The sequence below is a fragment of the Labeo rohita genome, chromosome 24 (genome assembly GCF_022985175.1).
Source record: "Labeo rohita strain BAU-BD-2019 chromosome 24, IGBB_LRoh.1.0, whole genome shotgun sequence".
Taxonomy (NCBI): Eukaryota; Metazoa; Chordata; class Actinopteri; order Cypriniformes; family Cyprinidae; genus Labeo; species Labeo rohita.
The window spans coordinates 30349583-30363414 of NC_066892.1; the positions used below are offsets into that span (position 1 = coordinate 30349583).

Consider the following 13832-nt stretch of genomic DNA (forward strand, 5'->3'; position numbering starts at 1 on the left):
AGAATCACGTGATTGCAAACAACCTATTTGCATAATGAAATGCAGGTGTTTAGGAAAGCGCTGGGGTGAGATTTTGTGCCATCTAGTGGTTAAGAGGAGAAAAAAAAATGAAATGTGTCTTTTATTTTTACAGTGCGGCTTTAGCTCTTTTGTACTTTTAGACGTGCTACAGATAATCAAATGAATCATTGATAGAATCATCGATGATGAATAAGAAAAGAGGAAAGCTAATAAAGACAAGATCATTTTCCCTGTAATTACTGAAGGACTCCTCATGGTGTGTCCAGGTACTCCATAGACCGGAACACAGACCTGGAACGCTTCTTCAATGTGGATGCTCTGACTGGTGTCATCAGCACAGCCAAAGTCCTTGACAGAGAAGTCAATTCAGTCCACAATATCACCATATTTGCCACTGAGAACCGTGAGTATAATGCAGGAAAAAGAATGCAGGCATTGTTTTTTTTTTTTTTTTTTAAGTTACATTTATGGGTTTTTTTTATGCCTTTATTGAGATAGGATAGTAAAGAGCAAACAGGAGAGCATTGGGTGAAGAGAGGGGAGCAGGATTGAAAGACCTCGAGATGGGAATTGAACTTGGGTCACCATGAGCACAGACCCGCCGTATGTTGGCAAACTAACCACGAGGCTATTTGCGCTGACACGCATGAGTGTTCTGAAATGTGAAGAAATAATTATTATGTGATTATTAAATGCAAGAAGCTTTGAATGAATTACTTAAACATCTGTTCTGAAGGGGTGACACTCTTTCATTCTTTTCTTTCATGTACTCCACGTGGGAGTATTCATAGAAATTCTATTCTCATTTGCTCTTCCTCATGTCATTCCTAACTCATATGGCTTTTCTTCACACACAAAATAAGATATTTTGAAGAATGTCAATATTGTAAATATGAATCAAAACTAATACTTTCAAGCTCCATAAAGGACATGAAGTGTTAAGGAAGCGAACAGACAACGTAGTAAAAGTAAACAATAATAGTAATTTATTCAACACAGGTTCTTCGCAGGATGCGGCAAAAGGTAACTCAAATATATAATGATCCAATCCAACAGAAATGATAAACAAACTGAAAGTCTCTCTTGAACTTTAGGAGGAATAGTTGGAGCACACAACACCGATGGAGACACACACACCACAGAGACGAACCAGGAGGAGGAATAGAGTAGGACCACGGAGAAATGGAGAATCACACTGGAGGCGATGGAGAACTCTGGAGAAATCACAGGTAAACACAAGGTAAGTATATTCACAAGGAGAGAGCAACGAGAGAGTCCACTTACGAATAACGAGATCGGACAGTAAGTGAACTGGTGAGTGTGCTTTTATGTGGTGTGGTGATTGGTGTCAGGTGTGCAGAGCAGGTGTGGCTGGTTAATACTCAGGAGAGGGTGCTCGCTGCGTGTCTGTGAGGGTGGAGCCTGGTGTGGATGTAACACTATCTCCCCCTCCAGGCCCCCCTCCTGAGGCCGAGCCCCTCCGACGTCGTGGTGGTCGACCTCTGCCTCGGGGTGCTGGACGATTTGGGTGAGTTTCATGGAACTCTCTGAGTAAAGTTTCATCTAGGACGTCATCTCTTGGAACCCACGATCCTTCCTCAGGTCCGTATCCTTCCCAGTCAATGAGATACTCCAAGCGCCCACCACGACGTCGGGAATCCAATATCTCCTTTACTTGATAAATGGTTCCTTCCTCGACGACCATGGGAGGAGGGGGTTGTTCAACACCAGGCTCTGTGGGAGGAAGAAGAGGATCGTGACAAGGTTTGAGGAGGGAGACGTGAAAAGTGGGATGTATTCTGTAGTGAGGTGGTAATTGTAATTTGTAGGTGACCTGGTTAACCTGCTCCGTGATGGTGAAGGGACCAACATATCTGGGACTTAGTTTCTTGCAGGGCAGGCGTAGGCGAATGTCCCTTGTAGAAAGCCAAACCTTTTGGCCCACCTGGTAAGTAGGAGCATCAGAGCGACGTCGATCCGCAATAGTCTTCTGCCTACGCACTGCCCTCTGAAGATGTTGGTGAGCCATGTCCCAGACCCTCTCGCTCTCCCGGAACCAGTGGTCGACGGTAGGTACGTCAGATGGTCCTCCTGACCAGGGAAAGAGTGGGGGCTGGAAGCCGAGTACGCACTGGAAAGGGGTGAGGCCGGTGGTATCTTGGCGGAGAGAGTTCTGGGCGTACTCGGCCCAGCCCAGGAACTGGTTCCAGGTGTTCTGGTGGTCATGGCAGAAGGTACGGAGGAACCGCCCCACCTCCTGGATCTTTCTTTCGGTCTGTCCATTAGTTTGCGGATGATAGCCAGAGGAAAGGCTTACGGCCACACCTAGAAGTCGGAAAAATGCCCACCAAACTCTGGATATGAATTGTGGTCCTCTGTCAGATACAATGTTTTCGGGAAGACCATAGGGTCGAAACACGTGATGAAACAGGTTCTGTGCTGTCTCCCAGGCAGCAGGTAGACCCTTTAAAGGAATGAGACGACAAAACTTCAACGAAACGATCAACTATTACAAGGATGCACGTGTTACCTTCTGAGGCGGGCAAATCAGTTATGAAGTCGACCCCTAGGTGTGACCAGGGGCGGTTAGGTGTGGGAAGAGGTACCAGCTTTCCTGCAGGTAGATGTCTCGGTGTCTTGGCCATGGCACATTCCCGACACCCTCTCACGATCCTCTGCACATATGACTCCATCATTGGCCACCAGAACTGTTGTTTAAGGAGCGAGAGGGTTCTGTTGGTCCCTGGATGCCCAGTGCCCACTAAAGTGTGCGTGGCATGAATGAGGGGAAAGCGTTCTTCTTCTGGAACAAATCGGAAGTTCGGAGGACAACCTGGCGGAGGCGCCGGAGCAGGATCTGATGCGGCTGGAGGGGTCACCCATTGGATGGGACAGGAAAACAATTTCTCTGGTAAAATGGGTTCAGTTGATTCAGGTTCCTCTTCTGGAGCATGGAGACGAGAGAGAGCATCTGCACGAACATTTTTTGAACCTGGTCTGTATGAAATTGAAAACTGGAATCTGTTAAAGAATAAAGGCCCACCTGGCCTGTCTAGGATTCAGTCTTTTAGCATCTCTCAGATATTGTAGGTTTTTATGGTCAGTTAATACCTGAAATGGTTGAACAGACCCCTCCAGCCAATGTCTCCACTCTTCCAAAGCTAGTTTGATGGCCAGAAGTTCTCTGTTCCCGATGTCATAATTCTTCTCCGCTGGGGTGAGTTTCCTTGAAAAGTATGCACACGGCTTCAGTTGAGGTGGGTTCCCCTGCTGCTGCGAAAGGATGGCTCCGACTCCTGTAGTTGAGGCATCAACTTCCACGATGAACTGCTTGGATGGATCTGGATGACGGAGAATTGGGGCAGAAGTGAAAGCAGTTTTCAACTGCTGAAACGCTTGTGTAGCGTCAGACGACCAGGTAAGGGTCTTGGGTTTTCCCTTCAGCATGGACGTGAGTGGACTGGCAAGCATACTATATCCCTCTATGAATCGTCTGTAAAAGTTGGAGAATCCTAAGAACCTCTGAAGTTCCTTAATTGTTATGGGTTTGGGCCATTTGGTGATAGCTTCCACCTTTCCGTGGTCCATGCTCACTCCAGCTGGATCAATGTTGTAACCGAGGAATTGGGTGGATTTCTGGTGGAACGAGCATTTATCGGCTTTAAGGTACAATTGATGTTCACGTAGCTTGGTAAGTACATGTTTAACATGCTGGTGATGTTCTTGGAGTGTAGAGGAGAAGATCAAGATATCATCTATGTAGATGAGTACAAATTTGTCCAGATACTCTCGGAAGATCTCATGCATACAGTCCTGGAATATGGAGGGAGCGTTAACAAGACCATATGGCATAACGAGATACTCGTAGTGGCCAGTAGGTGTGCTAAAAGCAGTTTTCCATTCATCTCCGCGTCTCACTCTGATTAAATTATATGCACTACGAAGGTCTAGCTTCGAGAAAATCTTGGCTCCCCGTAACTTCTCCAGAGCAGCAGGAACGAGGGGTAATGGATATTTAAATGGGATGGTTACCTTGTTGAGAGCTCGGTAATCTATACATGGTCGGAGTCCTCCATCTTTCTTGGCCACGAAGAAGAAACTTGAAGCAGCAGGGGATGTAGATGGTCGAATGTAGCCGTGTGCAAGGGCTTCTTGAATGTATTCCTCCATGGCCTTTGTTTCCGGGATAGATAAAGGATAGATCCTTCCCTTGGGCAACTGGGCATCTGGGAGCAGGTTTATAGCGCAGTCCCATGGGCAATGGGGTGGTAGGCGAGCAGCTCTCCTGGGGCAGAAAACATCCTGAAAAGAATGATATTCAGAGGGAATGTCAATCGATTGTTTCTCTATAGGACTTTCAATGGATGTGGTACAAACCGTAAGAGACTTTGGAGAACACAGTGGAAGTTTGGGGAAACAGGTAGGCCAACATTGAGAGCCCCATTTCAGTATCTCACCAGTGCCCCAGGAGAGGATGGGCTCATGCCTCGCCAACCACGGACACCCAAGCACTATATCGATCATAGAACCCTCCAGAACCAAAAGCCATATCTCCTCTTGATGACATACACCCAAATCCAGTTGAATGGGACCTGCACGACGCTGCACATCCCGATTGGAGAGGGGTTTTCCATCAATTGATTGAACTTGATATCTCCATTCCGTTGGTTCAGTCCGTAGACGCAGTCGTCGTGCCAGGTGTCCAGCAATAAAGTTACCAGCTGATCCAGAGTCTATTAAAGCAGCAACAGAAATGGAAACTCCCTTAGCAGTAAGAGTTACTGGATATGTGCATGGGTGCATATTCTCGGAAACAGTTATAACTTGACTCACCATAGGACGAGGAAGCCGAAGAGGGCAGTTCTTCAATATATGTTTAGGTTGTCCACAATATAAACAAAGTCCTGAAGACAATCATCGCTGACGTTCCAGGGGTGTGAGACGACGTCGACTTAAATCCATAGGCTCTGGAGCTAGCTCGGGATGGCTAGTGAACTCTGGCGGGCAGGGGTTTCCAGTTTTAATGTGGAAAGTTTGTTGGTTGTAGGCAGTAACTCGTGCAGAGCATCGGAGACTGAGTTGAATGAACTTTTCCAGTCCAATTGAATCATCATATGGAGCCAGCATCATACGAAGATTCGATTCCAGACCTTGTCGATATGTTGTGACCAAAGCTCTCTCGTTCCATCCACTGGCTGCTGCTAGCGTTCGGAACCTGATAGAATATTCTTGCACAGTGAGGTTATTTTGTCGGAAATTATACAATTCCTCACCAGCGGATGAATCGGAATCGGTTCTTCCGAACACATCTTGGAAATGGGCAGCGAAAGCATTGTAGGAACTGACAGCGGGTCCAGCTTGGCTCCATATTGACCAGCGAAGAGCGTTTCCTGATAAACAAGATATTACATATCCTATTTTTGCATCATCAGAATAATATACATTAGGGTATGTAGCGAATGTGATGGAGCATTGAAGTAAAAACCCCTTGCAATCCCCGCCTCGCCAGAGTAGGGCGTCGGTCGCACCATGGGACATACAACAGCCGCTGGCGAAGAAGAGTTGTTTACTTCCAGGTTCTGGCGTGGTGCTTGTGATAGCGTGGGTGCCGTTGGTGGTAGTGTGGAAAGGATTGACCGTCTGAGAGCGTCTACAAGCTCCTGGAAGGGATCGGCGGTGCTCATGTTGCTTCATTTTCTCTTTTTTATGGTCCGATCTTCTGTTAAGGAAGCGGACAGACAACGTAGTAAAAGTAAACAATAATAGTAATTTATTCAACACAGGTTCTTCGCAGGATGCGGCAAAAGGTAACTCAAATATATAATGATCCAATCCAACAGAAATGATAAACAAACTGAAAGTCTCTCTTGAACTTTAGGAGGAATAGTTGGAGCACACAACACCGATGGAGACACACACACCACAGAGACGAACCAGGAGGAGGAACAGAGTAGGACCATGGAGAAATGGAGAATCACACTGGAGGTGATGGAGAACTCTGGAGAAATCACAGGTAAGCACAAGGTAAGTATATTCACAAGGAGAGAGCAACGAGAGAGTCCACTTACGAATAACGAGATCGGACAGTAAGTGAACTGGTGAGTGTGCTTTTATGTGGTGTGGTGATTGGTGTCAGGTGTGCAGAGCAGGTGTGGCTGGTTAATACTCAGGAGAGGGTGCTCGCTGCGTGTCTGTGAGGGTGGAGCCTGGTGTGGATGTAACATGAAGGTACAAGTTTGCATTATATAGTTTCATGCAGTTAAATTATATTCTTCTTCTGAGGCAGCATGATCACTTGATGAAGAGATTAAAATTCAAGCCTTTGTTTGCTCTCAAGTGAAGTCAAATTTAAATCAAAATACTACACTACTTTTCTTACTTAAATTTTTTGTCTTGTTTCCAGCCAAAATATCTAAAAATTCTTAAATCAAGAAGGATTTTCTAGACAAGCAAAAATTATTGTTTTGTTTTCAGAAAAAACAAGTCAAAATTAAGTGAGTTTTTGCTTGAAATAAACCCAATGGGGTTAGCAAAATAATCTTGTTTTCTGCTTGAAATAGATTATTATATTGCTTACCCCATTGGCAGATTATTTTTCTTGTTCTAAGCAAAAACTAACTTAAATTTGATGTCTTTTTTCTGAAAACAAGACAATAATTTTTACTTGTCTAGAAAATCCTTCTTTATTTAAGAATTTTTAGATATTTTAGCTGGAAACAAGACAAAAAAATCTAAGTAAGAAAAGCATTTTCTGCAGTGTAAGACTCCGACAAATATGGTGACATGAAGTTCAAACGTTATGATGTTTGGTCATATGCTTGTCAGATCAATGGTTTCTGCATGCACTACAGGTTAAGTCTGATGTTGGTTGAAACTTTGAAGTAATGAGGTTTGAATTGCCATATTTGATGTTGTTTGGGCATACATACGTTGATAATTGTTTTGGTTTCATCAATCTGTTCGGTAATTTTGTGGCTTCAGAAGTTTGTACAATATACCACTTGCTTTATATGGATTCTCACTAACTTTGTCTTTTTTGGAGCTTGAACGTGTTGGGTATCATTGACTTATAATAGGAACAAAAACAGATACAAGTTGCTTCAAATATTCTGTCATGCTGGGCAGAAAAAAAGCAGGCCGTATGAATTTGAAACAATACGAAGGTAGATAACTCATGACAAAATGCTCATTTATGGGTGAACTTTTCTGGTAACATTTTGTAATAAGGGTACCTAAATAATCATTCTACTACCTTAATTAATACTGAACTAATGATTAGTGAAGGCATTAACTAAACAAGATTGAATAAAGAGTTAACCCTAACTTTAACAGAAGTCATATGGATATGTGCTTGAATAATAGAGACCTCAATCACATGGATATTCAGTGCATTAATTAATTAACATCTAGGTGTAAACTAAATCAAACAGGCTCTTTAAGAAAGAATGAGAAGTACTCTGACATTCAGTAGATGTGAATAATTACAATTATATGTAATTACTGAATGTTAATAATATAATCAATTAAAATATTAGATCAGTAATAAAGTAATAATGCAGTAAAAAAAATATTAAATTAGTATGTGATTATTTTTATGCCATTATTATAACATGCTACCTCTAAAAGTTTAGTTTAAATAAGCTTTTACATTTTTCTCTAATTGATTATTAACTGTCCTAGAGTTGTTATAGTAGAGTCGTTGTTGGGAACAGTCAGCACTGGATCAGATGCTCTTTAAAATGAATTGTAAATGAGCTGTTTTGCATTGTAATAATACTCTTTATTATTATTATTATTATTATTATTATTATTATTTGGTTAGATGTGTTAGGTTTTTGATTTTGGGAAGGTTACAGTATTATTTTTCAATGTATCTAAGGTTGTTTGACGGTGATCTCACAAGGTCAAAGAAAATGTGATTCCGTAGGAAGCTATAGGACAGTTTAATTGTAAAGTTCACTTTGTAATTTTCATATATTTTATCACATCAGAGTTCAAACTGGAAAAGCTAAACTAAACTAAACAGCCCAGCTTTGCTGGTTCATATTTTGTGCTCTGTGTCTCTGCGTGTCTGTGCTGAAGCAGGACAGTAGAAGACTTGAATGTTAATGTGTTCTTCAGGGACTGGTTGTGACCTATTGCTCAGGGTGCACAGCTGTGACTGAGGTGATTTGCTGACTAAGGCATGTATCCACAATTGTTCTCTGTTTAATTGTGCAAATGCAACGACCAGTGGTGACACACGTGCAGAATATCAGCAAGCACATTTAAGGAGAAAGGATCTCACATACTGTGTCACACCACAGAATCAAAATGTGTTCTCACACACACTCTCTTCCATTATCAAATTCATATTACAGATCAGATTGGAAAGCAGCTCTAAGTAGACAAACCACCATTAATAGTGACTCATCTTAAGCCACCAATCAATAGTCACTTTCTATGTGGTGAATCTTCATGTCTCATGCTAACTATGTTTTTGATGTGTGTCAGACGACCCGTCTCAGGTTGGCAGAGGAATCGCTCTAATCACAGTCATGGACATTAATGACAACGCTCCTGTGTTTGCTATTGAGTACGAGACACTCTTATGTGAAAATGCAGCACCTGGACAGGTATGTGTAGCCCTTCGTGTGTTTATTAGGGGTGTCAAAATGCAACGGTGCATCATTACATTACAGTACCTCTAGTAATAACCAGTGTGTACAGAGGTCACAGATTATACACGTGTGGGGGGGGGGATTTGTCCGAAAACCAGTCAGTATCTGGTGTGACCACCATCTGCCTTACGCAGTGCAACACATCTCCTTCGCATAGAGTTGATCAGGTTGTTGATTGTGGCCTGTGGAATGTTGGTCCACTCCTATTCAATGGCTGTGCGAAGTTGCTGGATATTGGCAGGAACTGGAACACGCTGTCGTATACGCCAATCCAGAGCATCCCAAACATGCTCAATGGGTGACATGCCCGGTGAGTATGCTGGCCATGCAAGAACTGGCCAGCATACAAGAATTGTACACAGGAATTGTGTACAGGTCCTTGCAACATGGGACCATGCATTATCATGCTGCAACATGAGGTGATGGTCATGGATGAATGGCACAACAATGGGCCTCAGGATCTCGTCACGGTATCTCTGTGCATTCAAAATGCCATCAATAAAATTCATGTGTGTTCGCTGTCCATAACATACGCCTGCCCATACCATAACCCCACCGCCACCATGGACCACTCGATCCACAACACTGACATCAGCAAACCGCTCACCCACACGACGCCATACACGCTGTCTGCCATCTGCACTGTACAGTGAAAACCGGGATTCATCCATGAAGAGAACACTTCTGCAAAGTGCCAGATGCCATCGAATGTGAGCATTTGCCCACTCAAATCGGTTTATGACGACGAACTGCAGTCAGGTCGAGACCTGAGGACGACGAGCATGGAAATGAGCTTCCCTAAGATGGTTTCTGACAGTTTGTGCAGAAATTCTTTGGTTATGCAAACCGATTGTTGCAGCAGCTGTCCGGGTGGCTGGTCTTAGACAATCTTGGAGGTGAAGATGCTGGATGTGGAGGTCCTGGGCTGGTGTGGTTACACGTGGTCTGCGGTTGTGAGGCCGGTTGGATGTACTGCCAAATCCTCTGAAAGGTCTTTGGAGACGGCTTGTGGTAGAGAAATGAACATTCAATTCATGGGCAACAGCTCTGGGGGACATTCCTGCAGTCAGCATGCCAATTGCACGCTCCCTCAAAACTTTGTGCTGTGTGATAAAACTGCACATTTTAGACCGGCCTTTTATTGTGGCCAGCCTAAGGCACACCTGTGCAATAATCATGCTGTCTAATCAACATCTTGATATGCCACACCTGTGAGGTGGATGGATTATCTCGGCAAAGGAGAAGTGCTCACTAACACAGATTTAGACAGATTTGTGAACAATATTTGAGAGAAACAGGCCTTTTGTGTACATAGAATAGAGTTCAGCTCATGAAAATGGGGGGGGGGTTACCAGTGTTGCGTTTATAATTTGGTTCAGTGTATTTATTTTAGTTATTGACAAATGTCTGATTGCATATACAGATCTTTTACACAGACTCAGATATCACATTATGTATTTGTTAATTGGATAAATAATAAATGCACATTCATTTCTTTTCAATTTTATTATTATTTTTTGTAAAGGTACATAATTTTGTAGATATTTGACTATGTTTCTTTCAAATTGCTTTGTTACTTAAAATGTCTTAAAATGTATTTTTGGAAGTAATTACAAATTGTTCCAAAATAATACAATCAAATTCAGGGTTCTTTATACATCACAAAAGTAAAGTAAAAAAAGAAGATAAAAAAAGTAATTAAATTGTGAATATTTATGTATGCATGCATTCCTCTCATGTATGAGCATCAATTAGTCTTCTAGTTTTTATTTATAGTAAGTAATAATTACTTAGCAACAAGGTGAACCATCACATGAGATTAGATATTGTTAAGTGCGTGTGATATTGCATTTCATACTTTGTCTTTATCACTGTTTCATATGCACCTCATGTGGTTTGGGTCGACACGATGCAGTCAAACAGAAAGCAGAATTAATGACAGTGTTTAAAGGTCAGAGGAGCCACACAATTCATGCATTACACAGCGAATATTACACATATGCCATAGCATTTGCAATATTTAGCAAATATTTTGTGGTGCTGAATGTCTGGCCTGTGTGCCTCTGGCATTTAGAAAATATAATCAGCAAGAGAGAAAAGAAAAGTCATGAAAAAAGTATAATAGATCAAAATGATACTATTAAGGAAATGGCCATTAGGCTGCTTATGAGTAGCAAGAGCCAATGCAAATACATGTCACAGGCAAATACAAGTGAGTGCCTATATTTTGAATCTGTGTTTAATCATAACTCCTTTGTTTTAACTGAATATGGTGGCTGTATAGGATCAGTGTGTAGTCCTGTGACTAAAAACAAAACTCAAATAAATGACTCCACAACTAAAAGCTAATTTGGCTTGAACACAGAAGAATGAAATGTTTTTGCCCTGTTCTCCTAAAATGATACTGATGTAGTCGCAAGGCAAAACGCAACTGGAGGTGGATATATTCATAAAAGAAAATGGGAAGTATGTGTGAATGAAAAATGTGAAAGCTAATTTGCTTTTTTTGTAAGAAATTCAAGACTGCAGTTAAAGCACTATTTGGATGGGACTAGTTTTCTAAACAACTTTGAATTACAGGTCTGATCACATGACGTCTGTGACTACACATATCGATTCGGACGGGACTAACATCTCTGTGTTTGTTACACAGGTTGGGGGGTTTTTTGTACATCTGGATGTTTCAGAGATCATGTGCTCTGTATTTGTGCACTGCGTATAGTCATAAACTAAAACATCAACCACAACAACCATGTTTAATTTTCGTAAGGGTACATATGTAATTAAAATATTATGTAATTGAGTGCAAAAATCAAGGCGAGTAATCTTAGCCAGAGATGTTCACAAGTCTTTAACTTGGGGTCCGAGCAGTGTTCGAATTGAGGGGGGGGCTGGGGGTTCCCGGACCTCCCATAAGCTTTAAGGGACCCCCTATAAAACCCCTGGGGGGGGTTTTTCAATAAAACTATAATACGTCAAACATGAAACTAGTGAAAATGAGAATTAAATGAAAAGACTTGATTGCTGTATTAAATTTAGACCTGCTCACGTTACATCATATTTTATTTTTGCGCGTTTTTACAGTGTTACTCATTACAACCAATCACACACGACTCTGTTGAGTTTAGAATGCAGTGGCCAATCAGAGGTGTTCAGAATAGTCATGGCTGAAACCCAGAGTCTTTTTCAGACTGAATCTCGCAGATTCCCTCATCATAAGCAAGTGCAAATGTACATACGATGTAAGTAAGAGATTCATTTATCATACAGTGTGTGGCCTTATGGCCCCTGCATCTCCAGTTCTTCAGTTGGGCCTGCTTTGTATGCGGCCCCTTCGGTACTGGCTGAAACCAAGAGTTGGTTGGACCAACTTGGACCAAAGTCCCTTTGGAAGGCTGGATGCTCCACCCTCAGATGGTTCAGGGAATTTGGGGCATCTTTGGCAAGGCAGAGGTCGACCTCTTTGCCTCAGAAGAATACTCTCATTGCTCAACTTATTTTTCCAAGAACAAGGATGTGTTGACCCACAATTGGCCCAACCTCCTCCTTTACGCTTTTTTTCAGTCACCCTGATCCCACAAGTCATCAGGCGAATGGAGGATCAGAGACACAAGGTTCTGTTAGTGGCCCTGCTCTGAAGGAACCAGCCCTGTGGCCCATTCCCCTGAGATGGGACCTCCTCTCTCAGGCGAACAGAACAATATGCCACCCCCAGCCCAAGCTGTGGGCTCTGCACCTGTGGCCTCTCAATGGGAGCCTGAAAACCTCCCCAAGAGCATCCTGAATACAATCTCTCAGGCTAGAACACCGTCCACGAGACGGCTCCATGCCCTTAAATGGTCTGTCATCTCCACCCGCTGTGTAGCCCACGGAGCAGACCCAATTTCTTGTGACATTTCTCTGATATTGTCCTTCCTGCAAGAGCTGTTGGATAGGGTCGTGCTCCTTTCACGCTCAAGGTCTTATGTAGCAGCCATAGCAGCCTCTCATGCTCCTATAGCTGGCGAGTCAGTGGGCAGGAACAACCTAGTTGTTCTTTTTTAAAGGGGTCTAGGAAGCTTAACCCACCTTACCCCATCACCGTCCCTTCGTGGGATCTGCCCATAGTGTTGAGGACCCTGAAGAGCCCTCCCTTTGAGCTGCTACAGTCCATTGACCTACGCCTCTAATGCTAACCCTCTGGGGCTGAAAAAGCTCCAGCGCAGTTTGTGGCAATTTTTCTGATAACGCCAAAAAGAACTTAAATTACTCCGTCATTTTTGATCGTACAAATAAGAGCAATACATCAATCGAATCTGTAAGGAGTCTACTTTTATTTGTGTACACTCATAATAACAACAACACTCTGTGATTTTGTGAAATAAAGAAAACAAACAGGGTATGCAGTCTGCTGCGTTGTTCTCTGTGATCGTCATTAAGAAATGCATCACTAAAATGAAGTAATCATTTTGTAAATTTGTAATCATTCCGCATGACACCACAGTTGAGGAGTTATACTAAGCGTTCCACTCAGCTGTTTGTATGCTTTGGTGGCTGCACCAAATGGCTTCCTGTCACGAAGCAGAGACTGTCCAGATGGATAGTTGATACTATTATGCTGGCATACTCCTTCTGGGCCTAAAATGCCCCATGGGAGTAAGAGCCCACTCGACTAGAGGCGTCACCTCGTCCTGGGCTTGGTCTAGTGGTGTGTCCATTGCTGAACTTTGTGCAGTGGCTGGCTGGGGCTCACTGTCCACATTTTCCAGGTTCTATAATCTTGCCCCAGGCCTGGGTCCTCTCTTCTTAAGATGGGCTCACTCTTAACAAATCCAGTACTTGACAGTTGCCTCCTTCCTGTACGCTCTTGGCCCTCGGGCGAGTTCTGAGGCTGTACAACTTCCTTGGGATGATTACTTAGGCTGGGCCGACTGAGTTTGGCCTTATTGTTTTTTGTGAATGAATGAATGAATGAATGAATGATCGCATTTATATAGCGCTTTCATTGTGTATTGCTATACACCCAAAGGGCTTTACAATCATATGGGGGGATCTCTCCTCAACCACCACCAGTGTGCAGCATCCACTTGGGGTCCCTTTTGTGGGACTCCTGCAAAATACTGAGCCCCTCTGATGCTTAAGGCAAGATCAATTATTAGTCATTCCTCTAGC

At 42.9% G+C, this 13832-nt stretch overlaps 1 protein-coding gene across 1 annotated transcript in view; it reads left to right on the forward strand.

The window, feature by feature from the left end:
• Nucleotides 1-13832, forward strand: part of LOC127155422 (cadherin-7) — a 143055-nt gene that overhangs the window by 86611 nt on the left and 42612 nt on the right. The window contains exons 8-9 of the mRNA XM_051097605.1: nt 288-424; nt 8515-8636. Coding sequence (XP_050953562.1) covers nt 288-424; nt 8515-8636 — 259 coding nt within the window. The remainder of the gene's footprint in view (nt 1-287; nt 425-8514; nt 8637-13832) is intronic.